Below are 15,897 nucleotides of genomic sequence, written 5' to 3'. Positions count from 1 at the left end.
CTCCCGCCGGTCCCACAGCCGCACGCTGGTTGGCTCCGGGCCGGCGGCGCCGGCTCCCGATTGGCCCGCGCGCCGGGGATGAAGAAGCACGGCGCGGGAACCGGCGCGAGCCTGCAGGGCGGCGGCGGCGGAGGTTCCTCGATTTGTGATCTCCCTGAAGGCACCATGAGCTGCATCAACCTGCCCACCGTGCTGCCCGGCTCCCCCAGCAAGACCCGGGGGCAGATCCAGGTGCGGGCCGCGGGGCGGGGTCGGGGTCGGGATCGGGGTCGGAGTCGTGATCGGGGCCCGGGTGTCTGTGCGCACTGGCACCCAGTGACCTCTCCTTCTCTCCTAGGTGATTCTCGGACCCATGTTCTCAGGAAAAAGGTAATGGCCTCGCGGGACGGGGGTGGGCCGGGACCTCCTCCTCCACTTCCCTGCTTCTCCTCCAATCCCCGGGACCCCGTCCTCCTGCCCTGACGCCCCCCGACCCCGAGCCTGCCGCCCCTCTCAGAGCCCCGCCTCTAGAGCAACCCCCACTGCCCGACCCCCCGCGTTCGTGCCCAGGACGCCTCTCCTCCGTGGGATCCTCCCGGAGGAGGCGCTCCTCCCCTTCCCGTCCGGGTCGAAACCTCTTCCCCTTGGGATCATTCAACCACCGCTCCTTCCGGGAGCTGGTCACAGTTGCTCACCGTTTAGCCCCTCACTAAAGCCTTCTCTGAAGGGTGCGTCTACGGTGGCCAGGCCCTGTGCGCCTTGCAGTATGTGTGGCTTCCTTCCAGCGTGACTGTTTCCTTAGATGGCCCAGGAGCGTAGTCACTCTCCACACTGAAGAGTCAAGCGCTGGCGCCTTTGCTTCCCTGAAGTGATAGAACCAATCCCAGTGAGCCCCGAGTAACTCCCCTGGCCCCCCTTCCTATACGGCGCTGGGGGATCACTCCAGCTCAAATCCCTTGCCCACGATGGTGAGGCTCAGGGTGGGCTCAGGGTGGGCTCTTGGACTCAGAGACAAAGCGCTTCCCTTGTTGCACCAAAAGGTTCTGTGAAGTTAGTTCAGGCTATGTGAAGAACTGTGGGGTGAGATTACTTTGGAATGGAATCTGAACCCCTCTCCTGTGCATGTGGTCTTTGCTTTGCCCCCGACAAAATCACTCCTCCAGCCCTTCCCTGAATCACCTGAGGGCCCTTCTTTGCCACCCTCCCCATAGAGAATGACTACCAGCCCCAGACATGCTCCTCCCTCCTGGGTCTAGACTGAACTCTCTGTGTGGGCCCTTTCGGTCCTCACTGGTCCTCCCCACGCTCTGCCCTGCAGCCTTCCCATCCATTGGTGGGAGCCCGACTTGTGCTGATGGGGTCTTCCTCGCCCACACTTATGCATGGGCCTTACCTTGCAGTACTGAGCTGATGAGACGCGTCCGTCGCTTCCAGATTGCCCAGTACAAGTGCCTGGTGATCAAATATGCCAAAGACACGCGTTACAGCAGCAACTTCTCCACGCATGACCGGTCAGTCCCTGCCCCTTCTGTCCTGTCCTCACACCTTCTGTGAGAAGCCCAGTGACGAGTCACAGAACATACTGTCAGAACTCGTTAGAGAGGATGGTTAATAATGCTGATGCTGGGCAGCGAACCCTTCAAATCTGCAAACTTTCCAGGTTGCTTGGCAAGGTACCCTAGAACTTGGCCTTTCTTGGGGCTCTAGCCCAGTGGTTCCTAACGGGACGTGATTTTGCCTGCTAGAGTCTATTTGCAATGTCTGGAGACGTTTTTTAGTTTTCACAACAGGAGGAGGTAAGGGCTTGATGGCAACTAGTGGGTAAAGGGCAGGAATGCCGCTAAACATCCTACAATGCACAGACGGCCCCATAACAAAGAATGATCCAGCCCCAAATGTCAGTAATGTCTGGCCAAGGTTGAGAAACCCTGCTCTTGACCTATGTGGAGGTTGCAGACTGGTTTTGTTGACCTGCAGGCTGAATTTTATTTAAGTTTTTAGTTGGCTTGTCCTCGCCGACTCCCTGTCTCGTGGCCTTTGTGCATCCCCCTTTTACGTTGATCTGCCTGTGCCCTGTGGACATTTCAGTCTGCCGCCTGAGGTTGGGAGGTTAAATTTAGTACCACTCCTGCCATTCCGTACAGCATTTAGGGCCTGATGTTTTGGAGCCTGAGACACTTTTCTCGTCTTCCAGATTCATCATCTACCTGAGCCCCCAGCACTGGAACACTCCCACACACAGGGCCTTTCACTTTCAGACTCTGCTGGGTAGGAATCTCCCCTCAGGACACACGAGGCAGCAGTATGAATGCGGATTTGAATCCTGACTCTGCCAGTTAATAGCTCTATGATCTCTGAGAAATCCTTTAATCAGCCAGAGGAGTCAAACGGAAGGAATTCTAGGTCACTGCACTGCTCGTTGGTGTTCGTGGCTTATCTCTGCTGGGGCACGGGGCTCCGAGTCTTAGATTCTGGTGCTAATGGTCTGCCCGGGGCCATGGTAGGACTTTCATGGGCCCTGGGGACTTTCTGCCTTCATGGGCCCCTTCCTCTATAAAGAAAAAAATAAAAAATTATACTCTATGACTGCATTGATATAAAGACAAAGATAATCCTGACTGAGTTACATTTATTCTGATTTTTAAAAGAAATTAAAATGTTTCATTCGTCCCCAAAGCATCCTGGGCCCCAGGCACTGTACCTGATGAAGTAACCCTGTCTGCACCCCACCACACACACACACACACACACACGCGCGTGCGTGCACACACACACACACACACATTAAGCAGAGCAGAGAAGAGCTTTGCATCTGGGTTGAGCTTTACGTTGGGCACTGCCAAGTTCCAGTCCAAAGCGTGAAGTGAAATAGCTCTTGTTGAATAACTGGTTTTCCAAACAAAGGCCTTTACTCTTCTCCCCAGATGTCTTCCCACAGGTGCTAACTTCTCAAAGCTCTGGGCAGACATCTCAGCCTGCTTTGCAGGTAGGGGGTGGTCATGAGACCGGTTCCCTGGACCCTCATTCTGGTTCCTGGTCTCCTCGGGCTCCCTTGCCTTGCTCACGCTCTGGCTTTCTGTCCCCAGGAACACCATGGAGGCCCTGCCAGCCTGCGTGCTCCGGGACGTGGCCCAGGAGGCCCTGGGCGTGGCTGTTATAGGCATCGACGAAGGGCAGTTTGTAAGTTGACTTGTCCTGATAGCACTCTTCCTGTGAACTCAACTGTCCCCCTTTTTCCTCTACTAATTTGGAGGTTATTGGTTCAATTTCTGATATTTTTATAAGGTAAACATTGTTAAGTTAACTTGCTTTAACTAGTGTCTGAATACCCTTTGAATTCCCTTTACTGCTTTCTGTGTTACTGTTATATGGAATTTATTGTACCTTAAAAAAAAAAAAATTTAGGGACTTCCCTGGTGGTGCAGTGGTTAAGAATCCGCCTGCCAATGCAGGAGACACGGGTTCAAGCCCTGGTCCGGGAAGATCCCACATGCCGCGGAGCAACTAAGCCCGTGTGCCACAACTACTGAGCCTGCACTCTAGAGCCCACGAGCCACAACTACTGAGCCCACGTGCTGCAACTACTGAAGCCCGTGCACCTAGAGCCCGTGCTCCGCAACAAGAGAAGCCACCGCAATGAGAAGCCCACGCACCGCAAGGAAGAGTAGCCCCCGCTCGCCACAACTAGAGAAAGCCCACTAGCGGCAACGAAGACCCAACGCAGCCAAACATAAATAAATAAACCATATACATTAAAAAAATTTTTTTACAGTAAACAAAACATTTGATTTCTCAACACTGGTGTATAGGGAGGGTTTGGTTCTGTTTAGCTCATTGTTGCTTTTTTTTTTTTTTTAAGTAAGTAATTAATTAATTAATTTTTGGCTGCATTGGGTCTTCGTTGCTGTGCACGGACTTTCTCTAGTTGCGGCGAGCGGGGGCTACTCTTCGTTGTGGTGCGCGGGCTTCTCATTGCTGTGGCTTCTCTTGTTGCGGAGCACGGGCTCTAGGTGCACGGGCCTCAGTAGTTGTGGCTCGCAGGCTCAGTAGTTGTGGCTTGTGGGCTCTAGAGCGCAGGCTCAGTAGTTGTGGTGCACAGGCTTAGTTGCTCCGTGGCATGTGGGATCTTCCCGGACCAGGGCTCGAACCCGTGTCCCCTGCACTGGCAGGCAGATTCTTAACCACTGCACCACCAGGGAAGTCCGCTTCTTTTTTTTGATTTAATTAATTTATTTTTTGGCTGTTTTAGGTCTTTGTTGTTGCGCGGGCTTTCTCTAGTTGCGGAGAGCAGGGGCTACCCTTCATCGTGGTGCGTGGGCTTCTCATTGCAGTGGCTTCTCTTGCTGCGGAGCATGGGCTCTAGAGCGCAGGCTCAGTAGTTGTGGAGCATGGGATTAGCTGCTCTGCAGCATGAGGGATCTTCCCGGACCGGGGATCGAACCTGTGTCCCCTGCATTGGCAGGCGGATTCTTAACCACTGCGCCACCAGGGAAGTCCCTGCCCCCACAGTTCTGTTCCCTGTTTCTATGGCTACTTCCTCCCTGGCCAGCAAGTCAAACTCGAGTTCCCATAACAAGTGTTTATTAAACCTACTGCAGAAACATCACCAATCTTCTGTTCTGCCCTCACCCCTGTGGGTCTTGCTCTGCAAGAAGTTCTGGGGCCCAAGGGTGGCTGCCTCGGTTGCCTCTCAACATGGGACCTGACAAAAGGACTGCCTCTCCCTCCCTTCATCCTTCCCTTGGAGAGGGGTACATCTGAAGACCCCACGCTATAAGCTGAGGCTGCGGTGGTAGGTGGGCAGCTGGATCCTGGGCATGCCAGCCTCACAGTGTCACCCCGAGTGCTGGTCTTACCTCTGTTTCTTTTTTTTTTTTTTTTTTTTTTGACTATGCTGGGTCTTAGTTGCAGCATGCAGGATCTTTAGTTGCAGCATGTGGGATCCAGTTCCCTGACCAGGGATTGAACCCAGGCCCCCTTCACTGGGAGCATGGAGTCTTAACCACTGGACCACCAGGGAAGTCCCTGGTCTTATCTCTGTTTTATCACAGTAATAAGAGGGGTAATCTAGGAAAAGTTAGGACTACACATAAGAAGGAAGTCCATAATTTACTGCCGACATCTTATGTCCAGAGACCACCAGGACTGAACAACTTGGGATTGTTGTTGCAGGGAGACACCCGGCATGGGAACTGGACGGTGTAGGTGAGGGGCTTAATTAGAGAGGGCTTGGTTATTAGGATGGGGGCTGCTTGGCTCTTGATTCGGTGTCCTGGGAAGGGAGATGATTCTGACCAGCATCTTAAACCTCACCTATAGGGAGGGTGGACCAGAAGGAGGCCGAAGCAGCAGCAGTGACTCCTTTAGCCAGGAGAGGGGACATTTGGTACACCGTAGCCTAGGCGATGTTCACGTTCTGTCCGTACTCAGACATGCTTCTGGAGGGGTCCACACGGCCTGCGGGACCTTAGTTCCCTGACCAGGGATTGAACCTGGGCCCTCAGCAGTGAGAGCGCGGAGACCACTGGGACCACCAGGGAATTCCCTAGGAGGGGTCTGGTTTTGTCTTGACTATCACAGTCACAGAATGGCCTTCCCGGAAGTTCGTATTTATAGATCAGGCTCATATCACGTGTTGTGACCATTTTTTCCTCATCAGCAAATACCTATCCTTATGAATGTACCATGTCTTACATGAGCTGGCCCCTTGGGTGTGGCAGTTACAGGCTGTGACGGACGCTGTGTGCGGACATCCTGGCTATCGTCTGGTGTATTGGGGTTTATCTACTAAGTAGAATCACTGGTCAAGGGACCGATCTCATTCATTCAGTAAGTGCTTTCTGAGCTTGCGCCATGTGGCAGCAATGCTCTAGGTGTTGGGGATACAGCCAGGGTCTCGCCCTTGCACTTACATTCTAGTTGGGGGAGAGGAATATGTAAAAGGTGGTGGCAGCCGGGGGAGAAAGGCACCATGAGGGGGTGGAGCTAAGGTGGGGATGATGCTTTATGGGGCCGGTCAGAAAGGGGCCAAAAGGAAAGCGGGGTGAAGGTTCCCAGGCAGGAGTGTGCTTCTGGGCGTGTCTCAGGAGCAGCCAGGAGGCCAGGGGCTTTGGCCAGGTCAGCGGGAAAGACGTTGGCGTTAACCCCGGGAGAGCCTGGAAGCCGCCCGGGGGCGTCTCCTCTGCTGGGCGGGGGGAGGGGGGAGGGCTGGGGAGAGGCATCTGGGTCTTCGAGGAGATCCCCGGAGGTGAGGGCAGGGTGGCGGTGGCTGCATACACACATCCTGTTCCAACTGCCTTTCTCTTTTGTTACTCTGGCGGCTGACTTCCTTTTCCCTGTTTCTCCTTTTGTAAATTGCCTCCTTCTCTTGGTTTATCTTTCCTCTATGGGACATGACGTAATCGGTGCCAGTTTGTCACATGCTGGAAATATTTCTTCCCTGTTTATTTGCCTCTGGATTTGGTCTGTGCCTCTCATTTAGTCTTTACCATTCATGGTGGAGCGGTTGAATGTTTCACTGTCACATCCTTTGTTCCTGTCCTCTGCGGCCTTTGCGCCTTCAACACCAGCCTGGCTGCCAGGAAGCTGGGCCTCCACCGGAGCAGGGCCGGGGTGCTTCCCTCGTGCATCACGAGGGCGCCACCTCTCGGCAAGATAAGGACGAGGGTGAAACTACTTCTTTGGCTTCCTGATCTCCCTGTTCGGTCCTCTCCCCTCATCAGACCTTGTTCAGGAAGTGGCTCACGGCAGGTCAGCCCAGGTGCTGGATCGGCAGGTGAACCAAATGGGTAGACTTGTCACCATCAAGAAACCCCTCCTGTTACTTTTCTACCTGGATCCCGTGTGGCAATCATTTTTGTCTAACAAGAAAACCCTACGTTTATTAAGTCCTCTGAAGTTCCGCTTTGAATGCAACCTGTATTAGAGTCTATGGCTGCTGTGACATGTACCACGGACTGGGCGGTTTAAACCACAGACATTTACTTCCCACAGCTCTGGAGGCTGGGAGCCCCTGAGGCCGTGAGGGAGAATCTGTTCCAGTCCTGTCCCCTTGGCGTGCAGGCGGCCATCTGCTCCCTGTGTCTGTCCCCCTCTGCGTCCACACTTCCCCTTTTTACAAGGACACCAGTCATACTGGAGTGTGACCCTACTGACCTACTTTATAACTGGATACCTCTGCAAAGATCCTCTCTCCAAATAAGGTTCTGAGGTATTGGGGGTGAGGGTCTCTACATATGGATTTGGGGGGTGGGAAGGGACACAATTCAACCCATAACATAACCTAAAAAATTTAATGGCAATAAAAACAAACGTCAGTAACGTGGTTGGTTACCAGTGGGCATTCTGGGATGTTGCGGGCAGCTCTGACCTTACCTTTGATCATTCAGGAACCCCAGCTGGGGGCCCAGGGTTCAGTGTTTGGGTGGGGGCGGGGTGGCATGTGAACAGGGGACAAAGTTTAAGTGGAAGAACTGAAGTCTCTGATGGTGGCCATCGCTGCAGCGGGCAAGACCGAGGACCCCGAGAGGTCCCCAAACCCTGGTGTGGAAGGACCCACACCTGATGAGGGCTTGACAGGGAGAGTGAGACGCAAGGGGTGCTCATCCCAGGGCGGTTTTGCCCGCAGCCCCTACCTGGGGGATATCTGGCAATGTCTGGAAACCATCTGGTTTGTGACAATGGGGGTAGGGGTGGAAGGCACTGGCTGACAGCTCCTTGCAGCCTGGGGGCTGCATTTCTGTGACCTGTGATGAGTCCTCTAGAGAAGAAGAGGGGCCTCACCTGCCGCCAGGCTGGAGCCTCTGGGTGGAGGTGCTGTTTCCGTAGCTCAGGCTCGGCAGCCCTGCAGAGGCCGTCAGATCTGCCTTTGGTAAATCCCGCTGGAACTGATCCAGGTTTTCTAACCCCTCTCCTGGTCCTCGTCTTGCTGAGCCCTCAGGTCTTGGTAACTTTGCACCTCCATGAGCGGCTTGGAGAGAGACCCTTTGCCCAAACACAAGAACTCCCCACTTCACCCAACCCAAAGACCAATCTAGATACACGATTGACCAGTGAAAGTTCACCAAAGCATTGAAGTAGCAGCCTCACCCTGGGCCACTGAAATGAAATTGGACTTACCAAGTAAGTGACCTTTCTGCAGGCCCTGTATTTAGAAGGGTGTGCTGTGCCATCCTGCTCTGTAAGTGGCCAGTGGAACCCTCATCCCTTCTCAAGGCGTCACACAGCACATTATGTTTTTAAAAAAGGCAAACACACAGAGCCTCCCTCTCAGCCAAATAGCATATGTCATAAATTATTCGAGGGTCCTTAATCCTTGAACACCACCAAGGGCCCTCCTTGCCTTTACTTGGGCTCAGAAACATAAAGTCATTGCCAAGGTCACAGCTAATGGGTCCCACCAAGACCATGGTTCAAGCCCAAGGCAGCCTCTGGTCTGGGCTTTTGACCACTGCGGTAGCAGACTGCCTCTTCTGGTGACAGTTCCGGGCGCTTGGCCTGGAGTGGTTCTCTGCTGGTTCTAAGGCCATGGCCTGGTTCTGCCATGGAAAGCTGGCAGGATGGTGGAGCGACTAGGGCTGCTGCGGACGTGCAGGCTGCGTGCCGGGTGGGGGGGCTGGGGCCACCCTATTCTCGCGCTCCACGCCGATCTGGGTGGCCAGAGCCGTTGGGTCCGGCCACGTGGTCGTGGCTCCTGGAGGCTGCTGCCCAGGGCGGAAGCTCACTCCTCCTCTCACCCTTTCCAGTTCCCCGACATCGTGGAGTTCAGCGAGACCATGGCCAATGCCGGGAAGACCGTCATTGTGGCCGCACTGGATGGGACCTTCCAGAGGAAGGTAAGGCGTCTGGTCCAGGTCTCGGGATGGGACCCAGGAGGGAGAAAGGGGCCTGGGCTGTGCACAGACGGACAGCTCACCGCGCCCTGGATGACCAGACCGTGCCAGAGCCCAGGCGCTCAGGCGAGCCAGACCCAGCTCCCTGGTTCGCCCCAGACTAGGCCGCCTGCTGCGGGGGCTGGTGCTCTGGGGGAAAGCAAGGTCAGGGCCTAGTCTCCTGGCTTCAGGGTTGTGAATCAGAGGGTTTCAAGGAAAAGCCCACCCGGTGAGGTAAGCGCACACCAGTCTCTCCATGGGAATACAGGCGTTCGGGACCATCCTGAACCTGGTGCCCCTGGCCGAGAGTGTGGTGAAGCTGACGGCGGTGTGCATGGAGTGCTTCCGAGAGGCCGCCTACACCAAGAGGCTGGGCGTGGAGAAAGAGGTGGCCCCTCCTGCCTTCTCTGAGGGGTGGAGGGGAGGGGGTGGTGCTGTGTCCCCGCTCAGTCCAGGCGCTTCATGTCCCACGGCCAGGTCGAGGTGATCGGAGGAGCAGACAAGTACCACTCCGTGTGCCGCCTCTGCTACTTCAAGAAGGCTTCGGTTCAGCCTGCCGGGCTGGACAGCAAAGAGAACAAAGAGAACTGCCCAGTGCTGGGAAAGCCCGGGGAGGCCCCGGGAGCCAGGAAGCTATTTGCTCCTCACCAGATCCTGCAGTGCAGCCCGGCCAACTGAGGCACAGGCCCCACACCCAGGACGGGGGCGGACCGGTCACCTGCTCCCGTGCCTGCTGCTGCCCCCTGGCAGACGCCTGCCCCCTGCGTGCTGCCCAGCCTTCTCGGAGGAGGAAGCGGGGGTTGGGGGGTGAGGTTTCACCAGCGCCCTTTCCCCGGCCAAGGGCCACGGGCCAGTGGTCCGCACATCACACTTCCCTCCTTGCCTGCCCGCCGGCTTCTCTCAGTTCCCTTCCCGGGCTACTCACAATCCACCCCAGGCCGGCGCGGGGTCTGGCCACTGCTGACCTGAGTCCCTCCCTCTCCAAGGGGTGAGGCCGGAGGCGCAAGCTCCTGTGACATCGGCACTCCTGCCTGCTTTCCCCTTTGTGGCTTTTGCTGTTGGGTTTCTGTTCTCACTGGGAAGTCAGAGCACCAGCACCTCTGGCTCAGCACCAAGCCTCCTCTCGTGCAAAGACTTTAGTCCCCCTGCCTGGGACGGGCCCCTGGCCCCTCTGAAGATGGCTGGAGTTGTTCTCTCTTACTTCCCTTTGGGCCGAAAGCCCTTCCTGCTCTGGCGATCATTTTCTCCAGAATTACAGCTTCTTCCATGTGGGTGACACCCTGCTGGGGCTCAGATCCCAGGGGCTTGTCTTTCAAGGCAGGGGCTGTGACTTTTCTCTTTTAGTGTGTGAAATTAATAACTAATATTAAAATTTACTGGTTGATGATGAAAGCGTATTTCTCTTTAACTGTCTGGGATTCCCCTGGTCTCACTGTAGACAGCTCTGACCTGATTTAGGTGTGGGGATTTCTTTTCAAATCATTTTCTAGTACTACTGATCTCTTAGCCACAATGCTTTTTAACTGAGAAATGATCGTGAAGCGTGTCCTGAGAGGAATGTTTGCCTGCTCTTCTGTTTGGGCAGGTTTCAGGTCAAGATGGGTGGATGAAGGAGCCTGGGACCCAGGTTGGAAAGATGAAGCTTTGGTCTGTGCTGCCAGATGGGGCTGTGAGGTCAGGTTTTGTTTGTGAAACAGACACTTGACAGTTCAGGAGCCAAGAACACCAGCTCTGCTGTGCCTCAGAAAATACACTGTGGGCAGCTTACATGGAGGCAAGAGTGCTCTAGGTCGGGTGTGGGTGGGGTGAGCCTGGGCTGTAGGTGTGCCCCGTGCAGATGGGGTCCGGGTTCCCCACCCTCGCCCCAGCTTCTCCCTCCCCTTTGCTCGCGGTTGGTCCCAGGTTACAGAGGTGCAGTACAGTGGTGAGACAGTAATTCCCAAACCCTATTAGTTTTTACTCAGGATTTTGAAACTGTTGGGGCCCACTTTTGACAGCTCCCTGTCTGGGCTCAAAAGGGGAAGCCCCGAGTTGCCTTGCGGGCCCTGGCCTCCTGCCTGAGCCGGGCTTGTTCCCTGGGGCGGGCTGGGCGCTCAGGCCGGCCCCGTGTGTGTCCCGGACAGGCTGCAGAGGTGCTGAGCCCTGTCTACGGGAAGCAGAGGGCCCCTGCCCCTCCAGGGGCACGCCGGGACCCTGGCAAGGCGGCCCAGAAAAGCCATGTTGTTTACAGGCTGAGCACAGTTGCTATTTTAAGATGCTGATGGAGGGCAGCGTGAGCAATGAGACCCTGGGTCGGTGGGGGTGTGTGGCAGGGAGCTGCTAGGCACGCTGGAGGGCCAGACTGCCACAACTCTGTTCAAAATACAGGTTCCTAAGACCGCGGCCAGAGGGTGTACCTCAGGGTGGAATTTCTCTTCCTCCTACCCCTAGACAGAGGCCCCACCCATGACAATGGAGATTATGAATGAGAAAAACATTTATTCCATCTCCAAAATTAGTCTAACAGAATCCAAGGGTGCAGTGCATCTTCCCCCAAGGCTCTGCAATACATTCAGAGCAGCCTGTGGGCTGTGGGTGTGCCCCATACCTCCCAGCTAACAGTGGTGGGGTATTTACATAAAGCTGGGTGTTGTCATCAGGCAAAGCCCCTTCCTGCGGCCAAGGGGTGGGAGCAGAGACAGTGCTGCTTGGGGGGGGGGGGGGGGGCGGGGGCGCGGCACCAGCCCTGCCCCTAGGCTGTCAGGAAGGTGACCCAGAGGCACTGGCACAGAGTCGTGAGCCCAGATCCAAGCAAGCAGACACTTCAGCAGTGAGCATAGGCTGCCGCTCGCAGAGCAGGCAGAGGGCAGGGGGCTGGGGGCAGAATGAACCTGAGTGAGGAGGAAAGGAGCCCCAGCCCAGCGCCAGCAGCAGAGCAGGGGGAAGGCCCCACAGCCTCATCTTTGGCAGAGACCCCCAGATGGCGGCGGCCACCGAGGCCTGCACGTGGCCCGGCTCCTTCAGGCTGGGGAGAAGCTAAGGCACTTGTCAAACCAGCACGTCGGACCCTTGGAGCTACTCCAGGAGGGGCTGGGGATCATTAAAAGCAATGACAAAACCTGTCTAAACAAAAACCCTTCCCTAAAAAAATGCCCTCGAGGAGTGGTGGGTGAAGCCCCGTGGGGCACAGGCCGAGGCTCTGAGGCCAGCAGCCAGGACAAGGAGGCAGGGGCTCTCTCTCCAGGCGGTGTGTCAGCTCGGACAGGCGCCAGGTGGATCGAGAGGGGCCGGCAGCTCTGGGAGACCAGCCTCGGGGGAGGAGTCCGGGAAGAGGGGAGGCCCCCCAGGCGCCCTCCCTCCTCCCCTTACCATCCCCGGCTGCAGCTCAGTACACGGGGGGCGGCTGGTAGCCCTCTGTGGTCTCGGCGCTCTGGGTGAAGGGCGGCTGCTGGTAGCTGTCCGCAGGCGCGCCTGGGTAGGAGGAGTAGGCCGTGCTGGGGTCCAGAGTGGGGTCCACATAGTTCTGGATGAAGTCGTCCACTCCGGCCTTGTAGCGCTGGTAGGCCAAGGACGCCAGCACGCCCTGCAGGGAGCCCCGAGGTTTGGGTTCCTCAGCCCTCCACCACCCTTCACCAAAGACACCAAGACCCTGGCCCGTCCTGGTCCACTTACCCAGGAGAAGACAGAAAAGAAGCTGAAGGTGATGGCCGCCCGGGCTGAGTCGGCTCCCACCAGCACATATTCCGGCTTGGTGGCTGCCCATTGATTGGCAAGGAAGCAGAAGCCAACAAACCACAGGAAGGTCCAGAGAGCTGGGGAGAAGGCCAGGAGGGCAGGGTTAGCTCCACGGAGGAGGCAGGAGGGCAGGCACCTCCTGGGAGGGAGAAGCCTCCGGGGGTGTAAGGGGCACTCATGCAGAAGCCAGGGTGGGGACAGGATGCCATCCTGGGAGTCCTTGCTCCAAGTCCCACTCAGCTCCGGCGGGTTTCAGCAGACGGTGAGAAATCCTTGCATGCCAGCCTGTCTGCTGGGGAGGTCTGGGGACCTGGGGCTGCTCCCACCCCTCCCAAGCCCTGCAGTCACAGCACTCTAGAGCTCTTGGGACCACTGCCACTCCTGTTCACCCCAAGATCAAATAGAGGTGCAGCCGGCAGATACCTGAGAAGAGCAGGTCGCTGATGACCAGGTACTTGCGGTCAGTGGCGTTGCTGATCTGGGGGAAATAGACGTCAACCACGAGGAAGAAGGCCGAGGCCAGGAAGGCCAGCACCCCGATGGCGCTGCCGAAGCGGCACGCGTCCTCGTTGAGGTTGAACACGCAGTACTGCTGTTTGGAGCTGTGGGTGTTGCTGTAGCCCTCACCGAAGATGCATGAGAACACGATCAAGGCGAAGACCTGAGGGGGAGGCAGGGGAAGGGCTGAGTGACTGCTACCCTCGTGGGACAAACCCCCCAGGTGGCACACAGAGTGGGACCCTGATGGGTGTTGGACGCTGGCCTCTGCTCTTGCTGTTCCCCCTGCTGGAGGTTGGTGTCCCAGCCCCTCCTGAACTTGGGGAGTGAGTCCCTCCCTCTCCCTTCTCCTGGGCTATCTCCAGACACCAGTCACAAGTCACAAGGGGCATGGCCGGGGATTCCTGGACTGGGGATGGTGGGGAGTGGAGGGGGATCTCCTGGGAGGGGACTGCCCGCCCAGCTGTCTGCCTGGAGGATGGGTACTGGTGGTTAGGTACTTGAAGATTAAGGGCAATCGCCCAACCTAAACCACTCCCACTTTCAGTGAGTTTTAAACAGGATGGGTCACAAAGTCATAGAAACCCAAGCTTGGAGTCTCACCCCCATCACCTGTCTGACTCACCTCTGCAGCACCCAGCCTCTGCCTAAACACCCAGTGATGGAGGACTCCTCCCACCTCAGGAGAGCCACGCCTCCGAGCTGAAATAGTGTCCCCAGACCCCCACTTCCTGGAGCCCCCTCCAACTCTTCCCTGCTGGGCTCCCCAGTTTGGCCAGCTTTTTTCCTACAAGGAATTCTGGCCTCTTTGGCATCCTGGCCCCTGCCCTCCCAGGGAACCCCAGCTGGCCTCCCGCTCATAGTGGGTCCTACCCACACAGGGCACCTCAGGCTGGTCTGCCCAGCAAGCCTGTGGACATAGCTCTGCACTCAGACCCCTGGATGTACTGGGGTGGGGGTCGAGGGGGTGTACCAGCCAGAACTCTGGGAGGGGATCCAGGCCCTTGCGAAAGGCCTCACGTCACCTCTCTCCGCCCCAAACTGAAAGGCCACCGCTCATCCCTGCCTTATGTCAGCAGACCCGGGGCAGTCTGGACGCCTGGCTCCCTCTGGGACGGGCCCAGGCCTCTCCCCAGCCTGCCCCGCCTGCCTGCACAAGGCCCTCTCAATAGGCTCTGGAGGTGGCAGTCACAAACCCCACCCCCAGCTGGAGATGAAGCCGGAACTCCGGATGCTGGGAGCAGTGTGCCAGCCTGACTCCTGGCACTGCCATCCCGAAACGTGGGCATCTGCTCCTGGGGTCAGACCCCACAGTCAGGCAGAGCGGGGGTGAGGGTGCCACCAGGGCAACTCGTAGGGCTCCAGTCCCAGGCAGGGGCAGGTGTGGTGTGGGCGCCGCATGCCCAGCCCTCTGCCTGCGGGCTGGCTAACACCTTGTCCAGCTTTGGGCTCTGGTTGTCCAAGAGCATAGGACCTCCCACCAACGCCCCACCCCCAGTAACCTGGTGCTGGAGCGCTCATCCAGCTCACAAGGAGGACAACATCCTCAGCAGACGGTGAGGTCAGATGGGTTCACCTGATCTTGGATGGGGAAGCAGACCCATGGGCTGCTCTTGAGTGGAAGAGAGACTCTATTTCAGGGCGCCAGGCTGCCCCCCAACCCCCCGCACCCCACGTGGCTTCGGAAAGCCCCTTCCTGATGAATTCCCCCAGGCTGGGAGTCGCGGCGTGCCGGCCACCTGTCCTGGAGCCGCCTCAAACTCCTCCCACTGCCAGCAAGGCGACGGGCCTGCTCCCCGCGGTGCCGCCCGGCCATTCCGCGCCCGGGCTGGGAGGTGGGGGGTGGCGGGACCCGGGTTCGGGGGGCGGCGGGGCCCGGGGGGGTGAGGGGCTGGAGGGTTCCGGGCCCCGCTCGCCCGCCCCACGCGCGCCGCTCCCACCCCCGGGCCTCGGCCGCCACCACCTGTCGCGCTCTCAGGCTCGCGGCGGCCCCCCTTCCCCCCGGCCTGGCGACGAAGTCGGGTCCCCGAGGCCCCGCACCCCGGCTCACCAAGCACACGGCGCGCACCACCACCTGCGGCTGCGTCAGGAAGCGCCGCAGGTCGAAGGAGCCGCCCGCCTTGGCCGCGCCGTAGGCCCCGCTCTCCATGTCGCCGCCGCCGCCGCCGCCGCCGCAGCCGCGGACTGCTGAGGAGCCAGCCCGCCGCCTGGCCCCCGGCCCGGCTCCTCCCCAGGGGCGTGGCAAGGGCCGCCCCAGGGACCGAGGGCAAAGTCCGCCCAAGGCGAGCGGCGGTGCAGGAGCGGCAGGGGTTCCCCGACAGCCCGGCCTGCGCTTCCAGCGGCCGACATCCGTCCAGCGGCCGCGGGCTCATTGTCCAGCCCACCTCTCGGCCGGGGTCTCGTCCCTCTGCTATGCTGGTCCGCAGGGCGACTGGAAAGGGGCCAGAGAGTCCCCAGGAAGAGAGGGTCGCAAGGAGGGCCCGCCCCTCTGCTCCATCCACTCTTTGCCCCTGCACTCCCGCCTCCTCCTCCAGGAAGCCCCGCCAGACGCCGTCTGGGCCCCACCTGCCCAAGACCCAGGCTCCTACGCACCTCCTCTCTTCTCCCCCATTCTACTCAAACCCCAGGCCACAGCCTGGACCCCTCCCTGCATGGCCTGTCACTCTTTCCTCCTCTCTGGAGCTAAGCCTGGGATGTGGTCGAGACCACCGCCCCTCCCAGTTTTTCCCGAGCTGGGCCCGGCCCCAGGGCCATGTAGGGCCAACTTCCAGGCTCCAAGATGGTGTGCAGACAGAAACGAAGTTCCCAGGGTGACCGGCAGGGGGCAGAGTTTAAT

The 15,897-nt window shown here is 58.2% G+C and overlaps 2 protein-coding genes across 4 annotated transcripts; one reads left to right on the top strand and one right to left on the bottom strand.

Annotated features, from left to right (window-relative positions):
* The first annotated feature begins 46 nt into the window (after positions 1-46).
* Positions 47-10,241, top strand: TK1 (thymidine kinase 1). The gene is made up of 7 exons (XM_068530105.1): positions 47-231; positions 338-369; positions 1,380-1,490; positions 3,066-3,159; positions 8,724-8,813; positions 9,118-9,237; positions 9,327-10,241. Exons 1-7 carry the CDS (start codon positions 79-81, stop codon positions 9,525-9,527), a joined length of 801 nt encoding a protein of 266 aa, XP_068386206.1. The 5' UTR covers positions 47-78; the 3' UTR covers positions 9,528-10,241.
* On the bottom strand, positions 8,106-15,263 carry SYNGR2 (synaptogyrin 2). Of its 3 annotated transcripts, none has more exons than XM_068530107.1 (5): positions 15,112-15,263; positions 12,987-13,224; positions 12,501-12,640; positions 12,198-12,411; positions 8,106-9,410 (listed from the first exon to the last, which is right to left on the bottom strand). In XM_068530107.1, exons 1-4 carry the CDS (start codon positions 15,208-15,210, stop codon positions 12,214-12,216), a joined length of 675 nt encoding a protein of 224 aa, XP_068386208.1. In that variant the 5' UTR covers positions 15,211-15,263; the 3' UTR covers positions 8,106-9,410; positions 12,198-12,213. The 3 variants fall into 3 exon arrangements, with proteins under 3 accessions (XP_068386208.1, XP_068386207.1, XP_068386209.1); XM_068530108.1 differs by lacking the exon at positions 8,106-9,410 and adding an exon at positions 11,835-11,918; XM_068530106.1 differs by lacking the exon at positions 8,106-9,410 and having other exon boundaries at positions 11,308-12,411.
* Positions 15,264-15,897: the final 634 nt, after the last annotated feature.

Source organism: Eschrichtius robustus, chromosome 20, assembly GCF_028021215.1.
Source record: "Eschrichtius robustus isolate mEscRob2 chromosome 20, mEscRob2.pri, whole genome shotgun sequence".
Taxonomy (NCBI): domain Eukaryota; kingdom Metazoa; phylum Chordata; class Mammalia; order Artiodactyla; family Eschrichtiidae; genus Eschrichtius; species Eschrichtius robustus.
This window is presented reverse-complemented; position numbering and strand designations above follow the sequence as displayed.